Source organism: Ursus arctos, unplaced genomic scaffold (genome assembly GCF_023065955.2).
Source record: "Ursus arctos isolate Adak ecotype North America unplaced genomic scaffold, UrsArc2.0 scaffold_34, whole genome shotgun sequence".
Classification (NCBI taxonomy): Eukaryota; Metazoa; Chordata; class Mammalia; order Carnivora; family Ursidae; genus Ursus; species Ursus arctos.
In genome coordinates this window covers 6,626,786-6,649,723 of record NW_026623030.1, presented here as the reverse complement: position 1 = coordinate 6,649,723, position 22,938 = coordinate 6,626,786, and the positions used below count along the sequence as shown (strand labels likewise).

General features: G+C 37.4%; 1 protein-coding gene across 2 annotated transcripts in view; it reads right to left on the bottom strand.

Moving 5' to 3' along the window:
* Positions 1-22,938, bottom strand: part of SPIRE1 (spire type actin nucleation factor 1) — a 213,448-nt gene that overhangs the window by 105,741 nt on the left and 84,769 nt on the right. For both annotated transcript variants that reach the window (XM_044379555.3, XM_026486304.4), the window contains exons 3-4: positions 17,708-17,941; positions 5,974-6,099 (exon numbers count right to left, since the gene is read on the bottom strand). In XM_044379555.3, the coding sequence (XP_044235490.2) occupies positions 5,974-6,099; positions 17,708-17,941 (360 nt within the window). The remainder of the gene's footprint in view (positions 1-5,973; positions 6,100-17,707; positions 17,942-22,938) is intronic.

The window sequence follows — 22,938 nt, the reverse complement described above, 5'->3', positions numbered from 1 at the left end:
TCTGCTTCTCTGTTCCACTTATTTCCCCACAGAATGACACCCCACAGGTGACATGCAGGCAGGTGGGGGAAATCCTCTCATTGCCGAGGAGTAGTGGACAAAACGTTCCTGCCATTTTATGCACCTGAGGGCTGGTGGGAGGGAAAGAAGGAAGGATAGAAAGAGAAAGTTCTGACTCAGAGGGGAGGAAAGCTCGTCAGTCAAGGCCCTGGTGAAGGCACCTGGGCTAGGGATGCAGATGTGTGGGTGAGCATGGCTGGCCCAGAGGGGAGCTCAGTGTCTTTGCCATTCCCTCCAGAAAACCAGGGTGCAGAACCCTGGCTGTGTACCAAGTCAAATGTGGGAGGGCAGCTTCCCCTAGCCTATGAAAACTAGCCTATGGTCACACATAGGTATGGGACTGGGCTGGACTCCTTGGATCAGACCTGTGATCTACAAGAATAATTTATGGACAATGTGAAAAATGAAATTGATGAAGAGGATTCACAGTGACAAGGGGACTGGTGGGAGGCTAGTATAACAATCCAGGTTGGACATGTGACCTGAACTCCTGGGAAAGTGACTGAACCTAGTCCACCCAGGAAAGAAAGTACATCCAGGAAGGGCTGATAAACTGGGAGGAAAATGGGGGGGTCAAGAGACTGGAAGATGGGCTCAGGTGGCAGTGAGTGCTAGAGCTTGCCAGGGCAGTTAGGAAGGGGGAATGAGAGCCCAGGATTTCCAAGGTGGAATAATCGCAGGTGGTCACATGGCCAGAAGTGTGCTTAGGTAAGCAGAGCAGTGAAATAGAGGGGAAGTCAAGGATACAGAGCTATGGTTTCTTTTTATCAAAGAAATCACACAATTTGGTGGCAGATGACAGTGGGCAGGCAACTAAAGAATCGTTGAACACTACATCAAAAACTAATGATGTACTATATGCTGCTAATTGAACATAATAATAAAAAATAAATTAATTTTAAAAATAAATAAAGTTAAGCATTTAATTGAAAAAAAAAGAAAACTTGGAGATATACACTTAAATATATATTATACATTTTAATTATATTTTTAAATATATCTATTTTTTCCTTTATAGAAAATCAGATGATGTGTATTAAGAGAACAATTTTCTATTCTGCCTAAAGGTTTGGAACTGTATGTGTCAGAAACAAAGTCGACCAATAAACTCTATACCAAATTGCTGGAGAAAAAAAAGTAACAGAAGCGGACAGCACGAGATTTCTGTACAAGAAGAGCAGTTGTTTGGAAGCGGCAGAGGAGAGAGAGAATATTACCAACCCACCACAGTGCACAGATAGGAAGATATGCCAGAGAGAGAGCAGCTTCCCATGAGAGGGAAGCACCAGAAAGCACTACCCTCAGGGAAGTGAGCATCCTGAGAAGAGTCTGAGGGCACTGAGGAGTCCTCTCTAAAAACGGAGCAAGTTCCAGAGAAAAAAATGGAAAGCAAGGAAACAGAGTAGGAGAGGAGAAAACAGGACAGAACCAGTATCTACAAAGAGCTAAATCTGGGGTGGTGCCAGAGGATGACGTGATGAGATGGGGCTGGAATGGCCTCAGGGGCCCCAGCCTCGGTCAGCGCCTGGCCAGTCTCTGTGGACACTGCCACACAGCCACCAGCCACTGTTGTTTACTCTGCTTGTGAGATTTTTATTTAAATAAACTTTGAAAACATTTAAATTTCTTTCTTGGAATGTGTTTGACAAAGCTCTAATCAAGAGCAAAAAAAAATTTTTTTTAGCTCACTGGAATAAAGTAGAAAAAAATACTTATTAATACAATTCTTTAAGCTCAGAACTGGCTCCTGAGAATGCGTGACAGTGCATCAACCCCACAGGACTATACTTACACCCTAAAAATAATGCTTGTTTCTCTGGAGAAGGCAATCTCAAACCTAACAAGCTGGGGAAGACAATTACAAGCTTAAAAAGTAATCTTTTCTACTATTTACTAAACCTTCTTTGAGGTTGTACTTTCGGATGTTTACTCTGAAGCATTTAATCAGATCTTACAACCTCTCGTTCTATCCAAGAGGAAAAGCTTGTCCATGATGTATTTACAATTATTCTCCAAATAACACTTAGTTCACTCTTTTCCACCCTTTGAAGACCTTCCTCTCGGTCTAACTCTATAAAATCCTAAAAAAAAAAACCACATAGCTTTTCATTGGCCTATAACAAAAAGACAGACTATGAGCAGTATCCAGGCTAGGACAGAAAAGGAATGCTTAGAGCTCTTATTCATATGTATGAAATGGATTTATTAAGGGTGATCTGGATGACACATCTGTCACTTACTACCAGAGCTAATTAGTCTTATTAGGCTAGTATAGGTTAATATTTTCCTTCCACTCTTACACACCCCACTGTATCCCTCCCCAAACTGTGTCATCATAAGTTTTAAACTAGTGCTTCAGATAAACTCTGTACTTTAGTCATAAAAGAAATGATACCCACCACCTATCATGTACTGAGCTCTTACTGTGTGCCAGATGCTGTGCTGCTGTATATAGATCTCATGAATCTTCACAACCATCTGTGTGATATACAATATGGTGATTCAACTTGTAAATTAATTAGAGTGATTCTCTTTGGACTCTACACATAACAGTTTAACTCACAGACACTGATGAAGAATAATGAAAGAAAGTAGCTAAAATGAGATTGTCAACTATATGAGTATTAATTCCAATCATCTCCATTAAATATTTAACCAAATCCACTATAAAATAAATTATCAAATATGTAGCCTCCTTCCTAAGTCCTTATCCCTTCCTGTATATCTTTAAAGATAGAAAGAGTGGCAGAAAGATGGTGAAAAGCAAGTCATATGGAAAACTGATTGAACTAATTCAGTAGCATTTTATTTCTCATTTGTAAGGAAGCTTTATAAAATGGATTCACACACTTTCATTTAAACAACAGATTTAAAAAATTAAGAACAAATTTAATTTTAAACAAAATCAGAAATGAAAGAGGAGAAATAACAACTGAAACCATAGAAATACAAAGGATAAGAGAATATTACCAAAAATTATACACCAACAAACTGTACAATCTAAAAGGAATGGATAAATTCCTAGAAACATACAACCTCCCAAAATCGAATTAGGAAGACAGAAAATTTGAGCAGATGAATTACCAGAAATGAAATTAAGTAGGTTATCAAAAAAGTCCCAGCGAACAAAAGCCCAGGACCAGACAGCTTCATAGGTAAATACTACCAAACATGTAAAGAAGAGTTAATATCTATTCCCCTCAAACTATTCCAAAAAAATAGAAGAAGGAAAGCTTCCAAATTCATTCTATGAGGCCAGCATTACCCTGATACCAAAACCAGATAAAGACACTACAAAAAAAGAGAACTACAAGTCAATACCTCTGATGAACATAGATGCAAAAATCCTCAACAAATACTAGGAAACAGAATCCAACAATACAGTAAAAAAGTCATTCACCACAATCAAGTGGGATTTATTCCTTGGAATCAAAAGTGGTTCAACATTCACAAATCAACAAGTTCTGGATAAAAACCATATGACCATTTCAACAGATGCAGAAAAAACATCTAACAAAGCACAACATCCATTCATGATAAAAATCCTCAATGAGGTAGATTTAGAGGGAAAATAACTCAACATGATAAAGGCCATATATGAAAAACCCACAGCTAATATCATAATTAAATGCTGAAAAACTGAGAGCTTTTCCCTTAAGATCAGGAACAACACAAGCATGTCTGCTCTCACCACTCTCATTCAACATAGTCCTAGAAGTCCTAGCCATAGCAATCTCACAAGAAAAAGGAATAAAAGGCATCAAAATTAGTAAGGAAGAAGTAAGACTTTCACTGTTTGCAAATGACATGACATTATATATAGAAAACCCTAAAGATTCCACTCAAAACTACTAGAACTGATAAATGAATTCAGTAAGGTCACAGGATACAAAATCAATGTACAGAAATTGCTGCATTTCTATACACTAAAAATGAAGCAGCAGAAAGAGAAATTAAGAAGACAATCCACCTGCCAAAAAGAAAAGAAAATCAAACCTGCTTACAATGGCACCAAAAATAATAAAATACCTAAGAATAAACAAAGAAGAAGGTGAAAGATCTATAGTCTGAAAACTGATGAAAGAAACTGAATATGACACAAACAAATAGAAAGATATTCCATGCTCATGGATTGGAAGAACAAATATTTTTAAATGTCCATATTACCCAAAGCAATCTATAGATTTAATGCAATTTCTATGAAAATACCAACAGCACTTTTCACAGAACTAGAGCAAACAATCCTAAAACTTATATGGAACCACAAAAGACCTCCAACAGCCAAAGCAATCTTGAAAAAGAAGAACAAAACTGGAAGTATTACAATTGTAGATATCAAGATATACTATTGAGCTACAGTAATCAAAACGTTACAGAACTGGCACAGACACTGATAAAAATACACAGATGAAGAGAACAGAATAGAAAACCCAGAAATAAACCCATGATTATATGGTCAATTAATCTTTGGCAAGGAGACAAGACTATGCAATGGGAAAAAGACAGTCTCTTCAACAAATGCTATCGGAGAAACTGCACAGCTACGTGCAAAAGAATGAGACTGGACCACTGTCTTTCACCATTTATACAAATAAACTCAAAATGGATTAAAGACCCAAATGTGAAACTGAAACCATAAAAATCCTAGAAGAGAGCACAGGCAGTAATTTCTCTGACATCGGCCATAACAAAATTTTTGTAGCTATGTCTCTCGAGGCAAGAGAAACGAGCAAAAATAAATAATTGGGATTATATCAAAATAAAAAGCTTTTGCAAAGCAAAGGGAACAATCAACTAAAAGACAACCTAGCAAATGGAAGAAGATATTTGCAAATGACATATCCAATAAAGGGTTAGAATTCAAAATATATAAACAACTTATACAACCCAACATGGGGGAAAAAACCCAAATAATCCAATTAAAAAATGGGCAGAAGACATGAACAGACATTTCTCCAAAGCAGACATCCAGATGGCCAATAGACACATGAAAAGATGCTTAACATCAGTCATCATCAGGGAAATATAAATCAAACCCACAACGAGATATCATCTTACACCTGTCAGAATAGCTAAAATCAAAAACACAAGAAATAACAAGTGTTGGCAAGGACATGGAGAAAAAGGAACACTTGTACACTGTTGGTGGGAATGCAAACTGGTGCAGCCACTGTGGAAGACAGTATGGAGTTGCCTCAAAAAATTAAAAATAGAATTACCATATGATCCAGTAATTCCACTACTGGGTATTAACCCCCCAAAAAAGAAAACACCAATTCAAAAAGATACATGCACCCCTAGGTTTACTGGAACATTATTTACAATAGCCAAATTATAGAAGCAGCCCAAGTGCCCATCGATAGATGAGTGGATAAAGATGATGTGGTACAGATATATAATGAAGTATTACTCAGCCATACAAAAGAATGAGATCTTGCCGTTTGCAACAACATGGATGGATCTAGAGGGTATAATGCTAAGCCAAATAAGTCAGAGAAAGACAAATACCATATGATTTCACTCTTATGTAGAATTTTAAAAACAAAACAAATGAACAAATGAAAAAGAGACAAACAAACAAAGAGACTCTTAACTATAGAGAACAAACTGATAATTGCCAGAGGGGATGTGGGTGGGAGGATGGGTGAAAGAGGTGAAGGAGATTAACTACACTTAGGGTGAGCACTAGGTGAGTAACGTATAGAATTGTTCAATCATTACATTGTATATATGTCAACTATACTGCAATTTAAAAAAAATAGATTTAATTTTGCCTAAGTTGATTCTTTCCTAAATAATTTTCAGCACTCATTATAAGGATGGTAATAAATATTTTAAATATTATGATGGACAGTGTTGAAAATTCAGGTTAATCTTTCACAATGTCTATAAATTTTAAAAAGCAGTACTTACCTCCTTTGCACTTTTAATTTTAGTCAGAAATGTATGCAGCTCCATTGTTTCTGCAAACAGTGCACGACATACTGCCTGATAATGATTTGGTGCCTCTGATTCAGCTGGAAGATGAGCAGCACATAACTACAGAAGAGGAAAGTAAAATAATAATGCTCATTTATTATTTTGGGGTTTTGGTACCTTAAAAACAGACATATATTCATATTTTCATGTCAGACAGCAAGGCAATTCCCATCATCCAAAGTCTAATGCATCACAAACCATCAGTAAAATCTATACAATTATATGGAAAAAGTGCTCTACTAGCAAACATCCAACAGCACAGATGAACCTTATAAAATTTGTTAGCTCCTATTTGAAAATGATCGGACATATATAAAAGTTTTGGTTGCCAGCAGGAAGTGAACTACCATTTACTATTAATCATAACACAGGTGTTTTAATAGCTATCATTTATTTTTTACCACGCCAGGCACTTGTATTTGACATGTCATATACAGAGCATAATGGCATTTACTCTTCAGTGTAACCCTGAATTATCTCCCTTTTATAGCAAAGGAAACTGAGGCTAAGAGGACTCAAATGACTTGTCCACAGTCAGAAAGCTGACGTGAGGGAGAAGAATTAAACACAGTCTTATAGGATTCTAAAGCCCAGGCTCATTCCAATACGTGCTGAACTGTGTAACGCAGTAAAAAGACAGGGGCCCCTGGGTGGCTCAGCCAGTTAAGCGTCTGTCTTTGGCTCAGGCTGTGATCCTGGAGTCCCAGAATACAGTCCTGTGTCAAGCTCCCTGCTCAGCCGGCAGTCTGCTACTCTCTCTCCCCTCTTCCCCCGCTGCTAGTGCTCTCTCTCTCTTGATCACTCTCTCTCTCTCTCTCAGATAAATAAATAAAATCTTAAAAAAAAACCAACTATCAGAATGATAGGTGGACCACTGGGAAGATGCTGCATCAGTAAATGGAGAGTGGAATCAAGAGGGCAGAGGGCAGAGGGCAGAATAATTCCACTGGTGGTAGCTCCAGTCCCAATGTCCTTTACTGTACATGGTCCACAACCCCCAAAACTACTGGTCGGTAAAAGGTGCAATTTAGCATTATACACAACAATTTAGAAAAATCAAACACCATTTAATTTATTAGATTGGAAAAACACCCTCTCCTGAGTCTAGTGCATGGGAATAGTTTTACTCTTGTAAAGTAATAATTTTGTATCCACACACTACAGTTATGTTTTAAGGTACTTCATTTGCTTTAAAAAGCTGTGAGTTCTCCCTTAATTCTTTACTATAATTCAGTAAATTTGATATTAATTCAATTACTAAAAATATACATTTTACTATATTTTAACAATAAAAGATATCTTTGTAGATTATATTATCCTTCACAATGTGGCTTTTTTCATTTGTATTTAATATCATACACAATTTACTAGATAGATTACTAACTTTAATAAAGTATATTCTTCTCAAGAAAAGTATCTTGGGTTTCAGTAAGAAATTTTCTCCACAGTACCCAAAACAAGGCTAAGAACTGATTTATCAGAAAGCATGAAAGGCAAAAATCTCACAAGCTATACAATGGAATATTATTCAACCATAAAAAAGAAAGAAATCTTGTATTAGCAACGACATGGATGGAGCTACAGAATATTAGGCTAAGCAAAGTAAGTACGTCAGAGAAAGACAAATGCCATATGACTTCACTCATGTGGAATTTAAGAAACAAAACAAACAAGGGCGCCTGGGTGGCTCAGTAGGTTAAGTATCTGCCTTCAGCTCAGGTCATGATCTCAGGGTCCAGGGATGGAGCCACATGTTCGTTCCCTGTTCAATGGGGAGTCTGCTTCTCCTTCTCCCTCTGCCTCCCTGCTCATGCTCTCTCTCTGTCTTGCTCTCTCTCTCAAGTAAATAAATAAAATATTTTTTAAAAAATTATCATTTCCAAGATAATGAAAAGCAACTACTAAGAGTTTCATCTTTATCTAACTAATCCCATAATTTTACATTATAATTACATGATGTATAATACGGCAGAATACTTTTTTACTATAATTCCTGGTAAGAAATATATTTTATACAAGACTCATATGCAAACAATCTATGTTTTATACACAACAGTTTCACAAAACAAAACTTACACATTGAATTGATTTCATGATCCACTAATGACTTGTGACCTGCAAGTTGAAAAACACTGGTGACAAACCATGAGAGACTCTGGACTCCGGGAAACGAACTGAGGGTTACAGAAGGGAGGGGGGTGGGGGGATGGGGTGACTGGGTACTAAGGAGGGCATGTGTCGGGTTGAGCACTGGGTGTTATACACAATAATGAATTGTTGAACACTACAACAAAAACTTATGTTGTACTATATGTTGGCTAACTGAACATAATGAAAATAGTAAAATCTTTTAAAAAATTATAAAAGAAAAACACTGGTATAAAGCTAATAACTAGGTCTAAAAATATATTTAAAAATGCATAGCACATAATCCTGTACATACATAAAATCCAAAGGAATCCACAAAGAACTATCAGAGCTAATGAGCAATTTCAGCAAAGCTGTGGGATACAGGGTCAACACACACAAAAAGGTGTATTTCTGTATCAATGAACAATTGGAAAATGAAATTAAGAAATCAATTCCATTTATAAAAGTATTAAAAAATGATTAAGCAACAAATTTAACCAAGGAGGTGCAAGATACACATACTGAAAACTGTAAAACATTGCTGAAAGACCCAAATAAATGGAAAGACATCCCATATTCATGGGTTGGAAGGCTTAATACTGTTAAAATGGTAATACTTCACAAAGAGATCTACACGTTGAATCCGATTCCTAATACCAGTGAATTTTTTTTTTTTTTTTTGAAGAAACAGAAAAGCTGATCCTAAAATTCATATGGTACTGCAAGGGGCCTCAAATAGCCAAAACAACCTAGAAAAGAACAAAGTTGGAAGACTTATAGATTGAATTTCAAAACTTACTATAAAGTTACTGTAATCAAATCAATGTGGTGTATAAGGAAAGACCTATAAGTCAATGGAACAGAACTGAGAGTTCAGAAATAAACCCATATATTTTTGGTTGATTAATTTTGACAAAAGTGCCCAGACCATTTAATGAGAAAAGAACAGTCTCTTCAACAAATGATGCTAAGAAAACTGGATATCCGCATGCAGAAAAACAAAGTTCACCGCTAACTCATACTATATAAATAAAAATTAACTCAAAATGGATCAGAGACCTAAATATAACAGCCCAAAGTATAAAACGCTCAGAGGAAAACATAGGGATAAACCTTCTTGTTCATGGATTTGGTAATGATTTTTTAGATATGATACCAAAGCATAACCAATAACAAAATGGATAAATTAGACTTCAGCAAAGTTAAAAGTTTCTGTACATCAAGGGACATTTTCAAGAGAGTTAAAAGGCCCACATAATAATGGGAGAAAATATTTGCAAATCAGATATCTGATAAGGGTCTACTATTCAGAACATAAAGGAACCTTTTTTTTTTTTTTAAGATTATTTATTTGAGAGGGAAAGAAAGTGGGGACATAGGGGAGAAGGCAAGAGAGAATCCCAATCCCAAGCAGGCTCCACACCCAGTGCCAAGCCCAACATGGGGCTCCATCTCACAACCCTGAGATCATGATGTGGGCTGAAACCAAGAGTCAGATGCTTAACTGACTGAGCCACCCAGACACTCCCATAAAGAACTCTAAACACAACAAAAAGACAATGCAATTTAAAAATTGATTTAAACAGATATTTTTCCAAAGAAAATATACAACTGACCAAAAGGCACGTAAAAAGATGCTCAGCACCATTAGTCATTAGAGAAATGCAAGTCAAAACCACAATGAGGTACCACTCAGACCTAGTAGGATGGCTACAAAAACCAAAACCAAAAATGGAAAATAAATGTTGATGGGAATGTGGAGATATCGGAACCCTTGTGTATTGCTGGTAGAAATGTAAAATTGTACAGCCACTGTGAAAACCAGTTTGGTGATTTATCAGAAAGTTACCATGTGAGCCAGCAGCTCCACCCTTAGGGGGAACATCATTAACCTTGAACAACAGGGGTTTGAACTGCTCAGGTCTATGCACACGCAGATTTTTAAAATACAAATACAGTACGGTACTGTATTGTATTTGTAAATGTATTTTCTCTTCCATATGATTTTCTTAGTAACATTTTTTCTAGCTTATTTTATTGTAAGAAGGCAGTATATAATACATATACAAACTATGTATTAACTGTTTGTGTTATCAATAAGGCTTCTGGTCAACACTTGGCTTGCTTAGCAGTCAAGTTTTTCGGGAATCAAAAGCTGCATGCAAATTTTCAGCTGTGCAGGGGGTCAATGTCCCTAACTTCTGCTCTGTTCAAGGGTCAACTGTTTATCAAAAAGAATAGAAAGCCAGTGTTCAAACAAAAGCTTGTATATCAATGTTCATACCAGCAACTATTCATAGTAGCCAAAGGTGGGAACAATTCAAATGTTCTGAACTGATATGTGGAAAAACAAAATGTGGTATATACATACAGTGAAATCTTATTCATTCGGAATAAAGCACTGACACACATTATAACACGGATGAACCTTAACCCCATTATGCTAAGTAAAAGCAGCCAGACACAAAAGATCATATATTGTATGATTCCATTTATATGAAATTCCCAGAACACACAAATCCACAAAGTCAGAAAGCTGATTAGTGGTTGCCAGGGGCTGCAAGACAAGGGATAAGAAGTGATGAGTATGGGGTTTCCATTTGAGGTGACAAAAAGGCTCCGGTACTAGCTAGTGGGTATGGTTGAACAATATTGTGAATGTACTTAAACGCCACTAAATTGTACACTTTAAAATAATTTACGTGATAAGTTGCATGTATATTTTACCACAATTTAAAATGTTGTAAAAATGTAACAAAGGATAATGAAATTTCACAAAGTCTCCATTGAGCCAGAGGGAGAAATAGTCCCACAGAGGAGAAATAATCCAAGTGGTTATTTCAGTGTCCACGAACTGCTTGACTTTTATTTTGTTCTTTGTTCCTAAATGCATCATTTCATTTAATCCTTACAACAATCCAACTGATAGATATGGAAACTGAGATTTAGAATAGCTCAGTAATTTACCCAAATCACACAGCTAGGCAGCAGAACTGGAGTCAAACCCAAGCAGTGTACCTCTAGAAGCCAAGTTCTTAAGCACTCTACTTCAGAATGAATGTATATTACTTTTATATTAAAGAAAATCATATTTTAAAGTAGTTAAGCATACAGCATGGCATACAGTAAGCATACAACAAAACCATCTTTTACAGTTACCAAAAAAAAAAGGGGGGGTGGACAATATGGGGGAAGAGGAACATAATTAACGGAGTAGGTTCTGTCTCCTATCTATCAACACGAGGTTATATGACCTGGGACAATTTATTTGATGTTGCTGGATTTCAGTTTATTTCACGAGAGGACTGGACTGTTATCTCTTACTTAACCTACCTGCCATTGTTCTATGAATAGATTTTTAAGTTTAACTTTAAATACCACCTAAAGGCTGATGACTCCCCAACTCCTACTCTAGGCCCCTCCTGATACTTGCTTATCAGAAAAAGAGCTATTTTACTTTTATTATTATTTTTTAAATACTTTATTTATTTATTTATTTGAGAGAGCACATGCAAGAGAGAAAGCACAATTCGGGGGGGGGGGGGCAAAGGGAGAGGGAGAAGCAGACTCCCCATTGAGCAGGGAGCCCAACTCAGAACTCGATCCCAGGACCCTGAGACCATGACCGGAGCCAAAGGCAGATGCTTAACTGACTGAGCCACCCAGATGCCCCTATTTTACCTTTATTCTTGAAAGATATTTCGTTAGGTAAAGAATTTTAGGTTCTACTTTAGAACTTTGAAGGTATTATTCCATTATGTCTTCCAGCTCCCACTGTTTCTACTGAGAAGTCACTGCAGTCTAATTTTTCCTATAAGATTTTAATTTTCTGTTTGTGATTTTTGGCAGTTTAACTATGAGGAAACTAAGTTATTTTCATATTATTTTACTTGCTCTTGATTTGTGGGGCTTCTTGAATTGGTGGCATAATGTTTTCCATGGTTTTGGAAAATTTTTAGTTTGTATTAACTAATATGTATTAACTGTTAGTTATGACCTTAGTATGTATTAATTCTTAGTATTCGAATATTTCTTCCATCCTCCCTCTTCCTTGCTCTCCTTTCAGGATTTTAATTGAATATACTGCCTTTTTATCTAACCCACTATTCTGCACTCTATTCTTTTTGTGTCTCCGTATTTCATTCTGAGTACTTTTTACTGACAATATTCCATTTCATTCTTTTTCTCTTCATCTCTGTCTAGTCTATTAAACCCATTCACTAAACTTTTATTTCAGTTAATTTATTTTTTGGTTCTAAATTTCCATTTGGCTCTTTTTATATATTTTCCAGTTTTCTGTTCAAAGTTTCAACCCTGGCTCCTGGAATCTTCAACATAAATTTAAAAATCTGACAACTCCATTATCTGGATTCCTCGTATAGAATCATTAATACTATTGCTAGAATCCAAATAAATTTTCTGAAGTTTTCATTAAACACATAAGACCTTGTTACATATTTTCAACAAAACTTGAAAATATCGGGGCGCCTGGGTGGCACAGCGGTTAAGCGTCTGCCTTCGGCTCAGGGCATGATCCCGGCGTTCTGGGATCGAGCCCCACATCAGGCTCCTCCACTATGAGCCTGCTTCTTCCTCTCCCACTCTCCCTGCTTGTGTTCCCTCTCTCGCTGGCTGTCTCTGTCTCTGTCAAATAAATAAATAAAATCTGTAAAAAAAAAAAAAAACTTGAAAATATCTTCAAACTTCGTCTAGATAGATGTGATTAGAAAAAAAAGACAACCTACAATACTTGCTAACATTTTGAAACATTTTGATGTTTTTGTCAAATAAGTTAGCATCTATATTTTTGAATGCGCCAACTAGGAGGAAAAATTTTATTTATTTTTTAAGTAGGCTCCACGCCCAGCGTGGAGCTTGAACTCATGACCCTGAGATCAAGACCTGAGCTGAGATCAAGAATTGGACGCTTAACCGACTGAGCCACCCAGGTGGCCTGAAAAATTTTTATTTGATATCACATCAAAGATGTATGCCAGGAACTCAGAAATTCTATATATAATCCCGATTTTTTTACCCTAATTAGTATCAAAATACTATATACACCATCAAGTTCTTAAAACTTCAGCACAATTGAGAATAGAGTTTTTGCTTAAATTCTAAATTCCAAAGCATTTATCGATCCATCACCCTTTGCTTAGAAACATGTAATTACAATGTTTGTAATAAAAACTCAATCGTCCCAGAAAAGAAAATGGCATAATCAAAATGGTATCGTCTCAGATGTTTAGAATTTATCACATTACAGTCCTTTGTTGATAATATTAGACTCCAGGATTTCCCCATAATTTATTGTCAACTGTTGAAATTCAAATGTTTTTAAAAATGTTCAGTTCACAAAGCTTAGAATTTTATTTGCAAAACCTAAGTAAAATATCATTTTAAACTATAACTAAAATGTTTTACCTAATGAATATAATCATATATTTATCACAGAAATTAATAGCTAAACAAAGAAAAAACTGTATAAAAAATGTCTTCACTAAATTTAGCATCATACAGTTAGGATAAGTTACTAAATTTTTGCCTAGATCAGTAAAAACAAATTAGTATGTTCCCAGCAAATTTCAAAACTTAACACAACATTCTGAAGTACAGAGAATTGCAATTTCTTCTTTTGGAGTGTCTCTAATTTGACTGATGAACACAGTTCACCCAACTAACCTATGTTCGGAGGACCTTTTTTTTTTTTTTTAAAGATTTTATTTATTTATTTGACAGAGAGAGATAGCCAGCGAGAGAGGGAACACAAGCAGGGGGAGTGGGAGAGGAAAAAGCAGGCTCATAGCAGAGGAGCCTGATGTGGGGCTCGATCCCATAACGCCGGGATCATGCCCTGAGCCGAAGGCAGACGCTTAACCGCTGTGCCACCCAGGCGCCCCTGTTTGGAGGATCTTAATTCAGTAATGACAAGCTCAAACAAACATTCTGCCCACGGTTGTATATGCTCCATTAAACCTAGGCAACCTTCGTACACAAATGAAAATAACAGATTTATCCTATATCAGCTATTTGGGCTTTTTAAAAATGTATTTATTTATTTGAGAGAGAGAGAGAGAGAGAGAATACGAGCAAGAGTAAGTGCAGGGAAGGTCAGAGGGAGAGGGAGAGAAACTTTAGCAGACTTCCCACTGAGCACAGAGCCCAACTTGGGGCTCTACCTCATGACCCTGAGATCATGACCTGAGCCGAAACCAAGAGTCAGCTGCTTAACCAACGGTGTCACCCAAGCACCCATGTATCAGCTATTTGTAATACGTGTACATTTTGAAAATGAAGACAAACTCTGCACTGGGCTAATCTAGTTTGGCATATAAAATTAAATACATAAAGCTTATTTCTATTTTAAATCACATTCTACAGTACTATTTGTTTCTTAAACTTTTCCTCTGAGTTGTTTTCACAATTGTATGCAAATTCTGACATTACATGGCAAACCAAAAACCTGCTAGCTTTTTATAAGCAGGGCTTATTGTGTGCAAACTTTGTGCTTGTATTTGTAGAAACATGCCACATTTTGTTTTAAATTATGAATTAACACTGAAAGCATAACTTATAAGACTACTCACGGCCAATACCATACTTAATATACTAAAATTTTACAATCTTGTATTATATAAATGGTAAGCAATAAGAGGAATGGAATTTCTGAAGCTAAATGGTTCACCCTGAATCACAACATCACTAACATACTATTTCAGATTACCAGTTTCTTCCATTCTTTATCCATATACTAGTATATGCAGGTCGCTTTTCTATTTATTAAAGCAGAAATTTTCCATATTACTAAATAACTCACAGAATTATAATTTTAGAGACTATATAATAGTCCATCTAGTTGATAATCATTTCTTTGCCATTTATTTCATTTTAGAATAGTGTAAATTATGCTGCAAAACATATCTTCAATGTATCCATGCAACATTTTCTTCTTTTAAAAGTTATCTCTTTGTACAGATTCTTAACTATGAAGAACAAACTGATGGTTACCAGAAAGGAAGTGGCTGGGGGGATGGGTGCAACAGGTGACGGGGACTACGGAGTGCACTTGCGATGAGCAGCAGATGCTGTACAGAAGTGTTGAATCACTATACTGTACACCTGAAACTAATATTACACTGTATGTTAACTAAATGGAATTTAAATAAAAACTCTAAAAAGTAATCTTTTTGTACAAAGGAGAGGTAGTTGGCAGAGGTGGGGGGGCGGGCAAAATAGGTGAAGGAGGTCAAAAGGCCAAACTTACCATTATAAAATAAGTAAGTCCTGAGGATGTAATATGCAGCATGGTGACCATAGTTAATACTGTATTGTACATTTGAAAGTTGCTGAGAGAGTAAATTTTAAAAGTTCTCATCATAAGAAAAAAATGTGTAACTATGTATGCTGATGGATGTTAACTAGGCTTATATGAAAACCATTTCATAATATGTATTTGAAATCATTAACTTACACACCTAAAACCAACATAATGTCAATTATACCTCAATTTAAAATTCTTTTTCTTCTTTTCTTTTTTCTTTACTGGCTGCTTGGAGTTTATTTTCCATTTGGTGCAAGGTACACAGCTATAAGGTGTCAGGAAAGTTTGTGGCTTGGATAGTAAAGAGTGGGGTTCTTTCAACTTCCTTTTTGGTGTTTTGCTATATTAAAAAGTCCAAACGGCTTCTGCTTGCTGCAACCTACCTAATATCTAGAGGGGTGGGGTGTGGGGGGGAAGGGTTCTGATAAGCCTAGCGCCTTTTAAAGCCTGGTGTTGGCCGCTCAGGATTGGAGCCCAGTGCTGGCTTTCCCAGGCTGCTTCCTCATGGCTTCCAAAGCTAAGTCACAGGTGATTGTCCTGCTGGAGGCCTGGGAAGATTCTGAGAGTTCTGGGGACTCCAACACTGTAGCCATGAACAAAGAGAGTAGACTTGTAGAAAAAGAAGCTTGCCCACCAGTGACTGATTGGCCTTGCGGACGCCTGCGTGGTGAGGAATGCCTTCCACAGGACAGTCTGCACCTCTGCTGGAGCTGTTACTGAAAGTGGAACCCAGGTGGTGCCAGTAATAGTCATGGGTGGCCATGAGCAAGAGCCACTGGAGGGGATGGCTGCCATGCTGTCGCTTGTGGGCTGGTGGAAACCTTGGTGGCAACCCCTCCCACGCCTTGGCATGGGATCACAAGTGGCGGGGATGGGGACACTAGGCCACGGAGCCCATCTGCAGAGGGGACCACCGAAGGCCACTCCACAACCCAAACACACACGGGGTGCACCCGTTTGTACTGGGGTGCCGTGTTACTTAAAACAAGACTATGGACTCTGAAAAACAAACTGAGGGCTTCAGGGGGGTGGGGGTGGGGGAATGGGATAGGCTGGTGATGGGTAGTAAGGAGGGCATGTATTGCATGGTGCACTGGGTGTTATATGCAACTAATGAATCATCGAACTTTACATCAAAAAAAATTTAAATTAAAAATTAAAAAAAAATGAAAAGTACTGCAAGTCTTAAAAGAGATAAAGAATATATCTGAATTTCATAGCATCTTAACCGTAGAGTCCTGTTCTAGATTTCTCCGGATATTTGTCATCTAAGAAGGAACAAGAAGCAGGGTATGCTGCAGTATACCTGAAAAGTACTATCTTCAAGATTCCTCTCTATTCCTGTCTCTGAGATGCTTTTAAAAAAGTTGGAAATAAGTGATATATAACCAATACTGCTTACAAAATCTAGTAAACATCATATGTAAATAACCAAACAGAATGCTCTTTTAAGACTGACAAATCTTCATTTTAATCTCTGTGCATTTAGCATTATGTCCTTCAAGTACACAGAGAGTTTAAGGAGAAAATTTGAATTCAAACTGTAAACCTTGTTTCATTACATATAAGTATCACTAAGTAGGTCAAGAAAACGAAGTAAAACATCAGCTGTAATATTTCAGATGCAGAATCTTTATAAAATTAGTGGATCACAGTTGTTATTTACTTCATAAAAAGGAAAATGCAGAAGTCAACTGAAGACATCATGCACAGTTAAGATGGTGTTAAATATGTAATATTAAGGAGTATATGATAACTAGAAGTGGTTTTTTGAGAGTTATAATTCAATCACATATGGCCATGTTGAAGTTATGAACAAATCACAAAACCAGGAATATTTTAGTTTCTTATTCCTTTCACTAATAGCTGAAGATCTATGAACTATTATCAAAGGCTGAATTCCCATTTACTTTTTTTTTCAGTTTATAACTTATTTTTTCCCATATGCTTTTTTAAAAAAGTTTTTATTTAAATTCCACTTAGTTAACACACAGTGTAATATTAGTGTCAGGTGTACAGTTCAGTGATTCAACTCTTCTGTACAACACTTGGTGCTCATCACAACAAGAGCGCTCCTCAAATCCTATCACCTATTTTCACCTCCCCCATCCCCTCCCCTTCTGGTAACCACGAGTTTAGTTTGTTTTCTACAGTTAATAGTCTAAAGTGAAATAACGACTCTTAAAAAACCAAATAGTATGTAAATTGCCTCTTTACCTTCATGACATCTCTATATGACCGGATGGCTGAGACTTTTCTCTTTTCATCTTCTTCATCTTCCAGGCCTTCATCTGCAGCCTCATAGCCTTCATCGTTGCTGCCGTCAGCTTCCACCGTATTGGCCATGTGATCAATGAGCTGCTCCAGGGGGGGGCTTAACTCCCTTTCTTCATTCTCCTTCAAACCATAGTCCAGTGCTTTATAAATAACAATTCCAAGAGATTCAATAACCTAGGGACATTAAAGAAGGTGATTAATGGAAATGACTAAACAGCTTTACAGAACTTTAAGTCATAAAATATTTAGTATGACACTTAAGCTAGGCTTAATCTATTCCATTTCAGAAACAAGGCTTAATCTTTCAGAAACAGGTGACAAACTGGATTTGAGGAGATATTTAAAAGTCTCACCTATGCATTAAAAAAAAATCCTAGGTGGAAATTTTTGTGTGATTTCTTCAATCCAGTATATAACAATACATGAACTCTTTTTGTTTTCTTAGATTTATACTATATACTAAAATCTATATTATCCATTCATATAAAATACTAACCAGGTTGATTTTCCACATTTTCAAAAGATATTTCTGAAATCAGATAGAGCTATCAAAGAACTCTTACACCTGTGTTTATCAAAGCCTATTTCATAGAAATACCAGGGATCTGAGAGACTGAAAACTCAGTTACCAGTAGCAGCTAACTCAACCTTAAACAAACAAACAAATCTATATACAGATACACACTGCTCACCGAGTGCTGTTTAATTATTGGAAACCTATCTCTCCTATGACGCAAACAAATTAAAGATTTTTCGAACTGTGATTGCAATGTGGTGCACAGACAATCCTCCCTACCCCCACAACGCCACCAACAGCACCTCATGAAAATAGAAACCTGATTTAGGAACACTGGTGTACACCACTGTCTAATATCACCCTCACAAGTGCTCCGGACTTTGGCCAATATAGGGAATTCTACTTTATTCTTCAACACAGCCTTTCTTTTCTGCTCAGAAAAATCACATATAAACAACCCTTCTATTTTATTTTGCAATGTTAATGGCTCATTTCACCTTAGCTATTTTGTGGGGAAGAACACAGGCAACGAAGCCAAAGATTTAGGATTAAATACTTACTTTTGGGGTGCCTGGGTGGCTCAGTCAGTTAAGCGTCTGCCTTCTGCTCAGGTTGTAATCCCAGGGAGCCTGATTCTTCTTTCCTTTGCCCCTCTTCACCCCCCAGCTTGTGCTCTCTTGCTCTCTCTCTATCGCTCTCTCTCTCAAATAAATAAAATCTTTAAAAAAAATAATAAATGCTGATTTTACCACTAACCATTTAGGATTAAATCCTGACTTTTACCACTAACCATTTGACTCAGGGCAAATTATTTATTTTAGTCATGATTTTTCTTATCTGTAAAATGAGTATCAATGATTATCTACATCTCATGAGATTTTAAGACTAAATGACATTCACATAAGTGGAATACCTATATCTGACTTACAATAGGTAGTGAGTAAATGTTATCTCCCTCTCTTCCCTGCCTCCAGGTCTCCTTTTTCCAATGTTTATTCAGCTACACAAACAAACAAACAGATCTATCCTTCTCTTTATCCCACTTGTAGCCATCATCAATGCTGTCTTTCTAAAAAAGTTGTTTAGGTGGTATCAAAGAAAAGGAAAAATCAGTAGTTTTAAAGATAAGTTAAACACAATAGAGTTATTGTCATCACATATACTACAGTCCTTAAAAGCATTCAGGGCATTCACTCAAAAAATGTCCACAAAATCTGAAATCCACCTTATCAAGTGAAATAATACTTTATCAACACAAGTTTCAAAATGAATATAAAGACTTAAAAATTCAATTTCTGATTTTTTTAAGGATTTTATTTATTTATTTATTTGACAGAGAGAGAGAGACAGCCAGCGAGAGAGGGAACACAAGCAGGGGGAGTGGGAGAGGAAGAAGCAGGCTCCCAGCGGAGGAGCCTGATGTGGGGCTCGATCCCAGAACGCCGGGATCACGCCCTGAGCCGAAGGCAGACGCTTAATGACTGAGCCACCCAGGCTCCCCTCAACTTCTGATTTTTAAACAATACTGTTTTTTTACTATTTCTCACTGAAAATACAGAATATTTTCATTGATTTGTATAGTCTGACTTGGAACTCTAAACCCTATTTTCAAAGTTGAAGGGAAACAAGAAAAAATAAATAATCAGGAACACATCAAAATAAAAAGCTTTTGCACTATGAAGGAAATAATCAACAAAACAAAAAAACAACCTAATTTAGATATTAGATATCTGCAACCGGGATATCCAATAAGGAGTTAGTATTCAAAATATATAAGGAACTTCTACAACTCTACACCAAAAAATAATCCAGTTCAAAAAAGGGCAGAGGAGGTGAATAGACATTTTTCCAAAGAAGATATACAGATGGCCAACAGATACATAAAAAAAAAATGCTCAATATCACTAATCTTTAGGGAAATGCAAATCAAACCCACAATGACATATCACCTCTCAACTGTCAGAATGGCTAAAATTAAAAAGACAAGAAATAACAAGTGTTGGTGAGGATACAGAGGAAAAGGAACCCTTATGCACTGTTCATAGAATGTAAATTGGTACAGCTATTGTGGAAAACTGTATGGAGGTTCATCAAAAAATTAAAAATAGAATTACCATACAATCCAGTTATTCCACTATTGCATACTGACCCAAAGAAAACAAAAACACTAATTCAAAAGGATATATGTACCCCTATGTTTACTGCAGAGTTATGTACAATAGCCAAGATATGGAAGCACTGATAGACAAATAGATAAGGAAGATATGGTACACACACACACACACACACACACACACCATTTATGCAGTCATAAAAAAGGATGAGATCTTGCCATTGCAACAACATGGATGGATCTAGAGGGTATTAAGCTAAGTGAAATAAATCAGACTGGGAAAGACAAATACTATATGAGTGCACATATATGTGTAATCTAAAAAACAAACCAAATGAATCAATACAGAAAACAAATGGGTGGTTGCCAGAGGAGAGGGGGATTGAGGGATGGGTACAATGGGTGAAGGGGAATGGGAGATAAAGGCTTCCAGTTATGGAATGAATAAGTCACATAAAAGGCAAACCACAGGGGCGCCTGGGTGGCTCAGTCAGTGAAGTGTTTGCCTGCCACTCAGGTCATGATCCCAGGGCTCTAGGATTAAGCCCTGCGTTGGGCTCCCTGCTCAGCAGGAAGTCGGCTTCTCCCTCTTCCTCTACCCACCCACCCAAATCATGGTTTCTCTAAAATAAATAAACAAAATCTTTTTTTTTTCTTTTAAAAGGCACAGCATAAGGAATATAGTCAATGATATTGTAATAGTGTTGTGGTGAGCACAGCATAATGTATATACTTGTGGAATCACTATGTGGTACACCTGAAACTAATGTAACATTGTGTGTCAACTACACGCAAAAAAATAACAAAAAATGACATAAAACCAACCATCGCAAGTTTACCCCTTGAGAATTCAGCACTCATACACATCTCCTTAGCCTGCCACCGGGTAACTGGCTGATCACCCAGGGGAACAGTGCCATATTGAGGACTTAGTGTTAGTCTCTGTTTGATGGCAGATTAGGCCCTCTGCAGAGGCTAAAGCTAGGTCAACCCGGGTGAATGGAAATCTATGTTGATAAGCCCCTGCAAAATCTCCATCCCGGCCACTATAGCCATGTTCACAAACCCACTGTGTGATGACAGGGTAGCCGGGAAAGGAGGCTGACCGGCGTCCACAGAACAGGCCATCCCATCCACTTGAATATTAAAATCCTTCTCTACTGAGGTCACTCGTTGGTGAGCATTCACATGAGACACAAATATCTTCACATTTTTTTTTGCCCAGATAAGTCTATCCACCTATCTGTTCCTTGTCACCAATATGCCAATCATATTCCCTCCAAGCAAAGTGTACAACCAGGTGTACTTTTCAAAGTTCTGCCCACTGGGAGGATTTCCCTTCAGCACTCTCCTTCAGGGACATCCCTGAAAGGGGCTACATGCTGCAGGTGTCCACTTTCAGGTGGCACCTGCATATTATGCAGAACTATCTGCAAACCAGGCCCATGTCTTCTCTTCTTCTGTCAACTGATTGTAGAACTTCCCACAAGGCAAATAGGTATAGGCCAGGAAAGAGAAGGGAGTGTAGCAGAAGTGTATGTGGGCAGCACTTTCAGGGCCTACTTGCACCCAAGCACATATATACGATTCCAAATGATGAGGCAGTGCTGCTTACACATGCCCAACTTCATGGCTTGAAGGGTCAGATAATACCCAGGTCATGAGGGGCAATTCAGGCCACATGATAACTTGGTGGCCCATGGTTAAGTGTTCAGTCTGTACTATGGCCCAGTAGCAGGCCAAGAGCTGCTTCTCAAAAGGAGAATAATTATCCACAAAGGATGGCAGGGCTTTGCTCCAAAATCCTAAGGGCCTGCACTGTGATTTGCCTATTGGGGTCTGCCAAAAGCTCCCAACAGTATCTCTATCCACTGCCAATTCAAGCACCATTGGATTTGCTGGATCACATGGCCCACATGACAGAGCAGCTTGCACAGCAACTTGGACTTGTTGCAGAGCCTTCTCTTGTTCTGGGTCTTACTCAGAACTAGCAACTTTCTGGGTCATTCGGTATGGGTCAGAGTAATACAATATATTTGCAGGAATATGTTGCCTCCAAAATATGAAGAAGCTACTAGTCATTGTGCCTCTTTTTTGGTTGTGGGGTTGGGGGTGGGGACTGATGCAACTTATCCTTCACCTTAGAAAGGATATCACCATATGAACCATATTGCTGGACCCCTAGAAATTTCACTGAGGTGAAAGTCCCCTGAATTTTTATCAGATTTATTTCTGACCTTCTAACACACAAATGTCTTACCAATAAATATAGAGTAGTTGCTATTTCTCACTCACTAGTCCAACCAGCATAATGCCATCGATGTAACGGACAAGTGTGATATCTTAGAGAAGAGAAAGGCAATCAAGATCCCTGTGAACTAAATTATGACATAGGTCTGGAAAGCTGATATACCCCTGAGGCAGGACAGTGAAGGTGTACTCCTGGCCTTGCCAGGTAAAAGCAAACTGCTTCTGGTGGTCTTATTGACAGGTACAGAGAAAAAGCATTTGTCAGATAACAGCTGCATACTAGGCACCAGG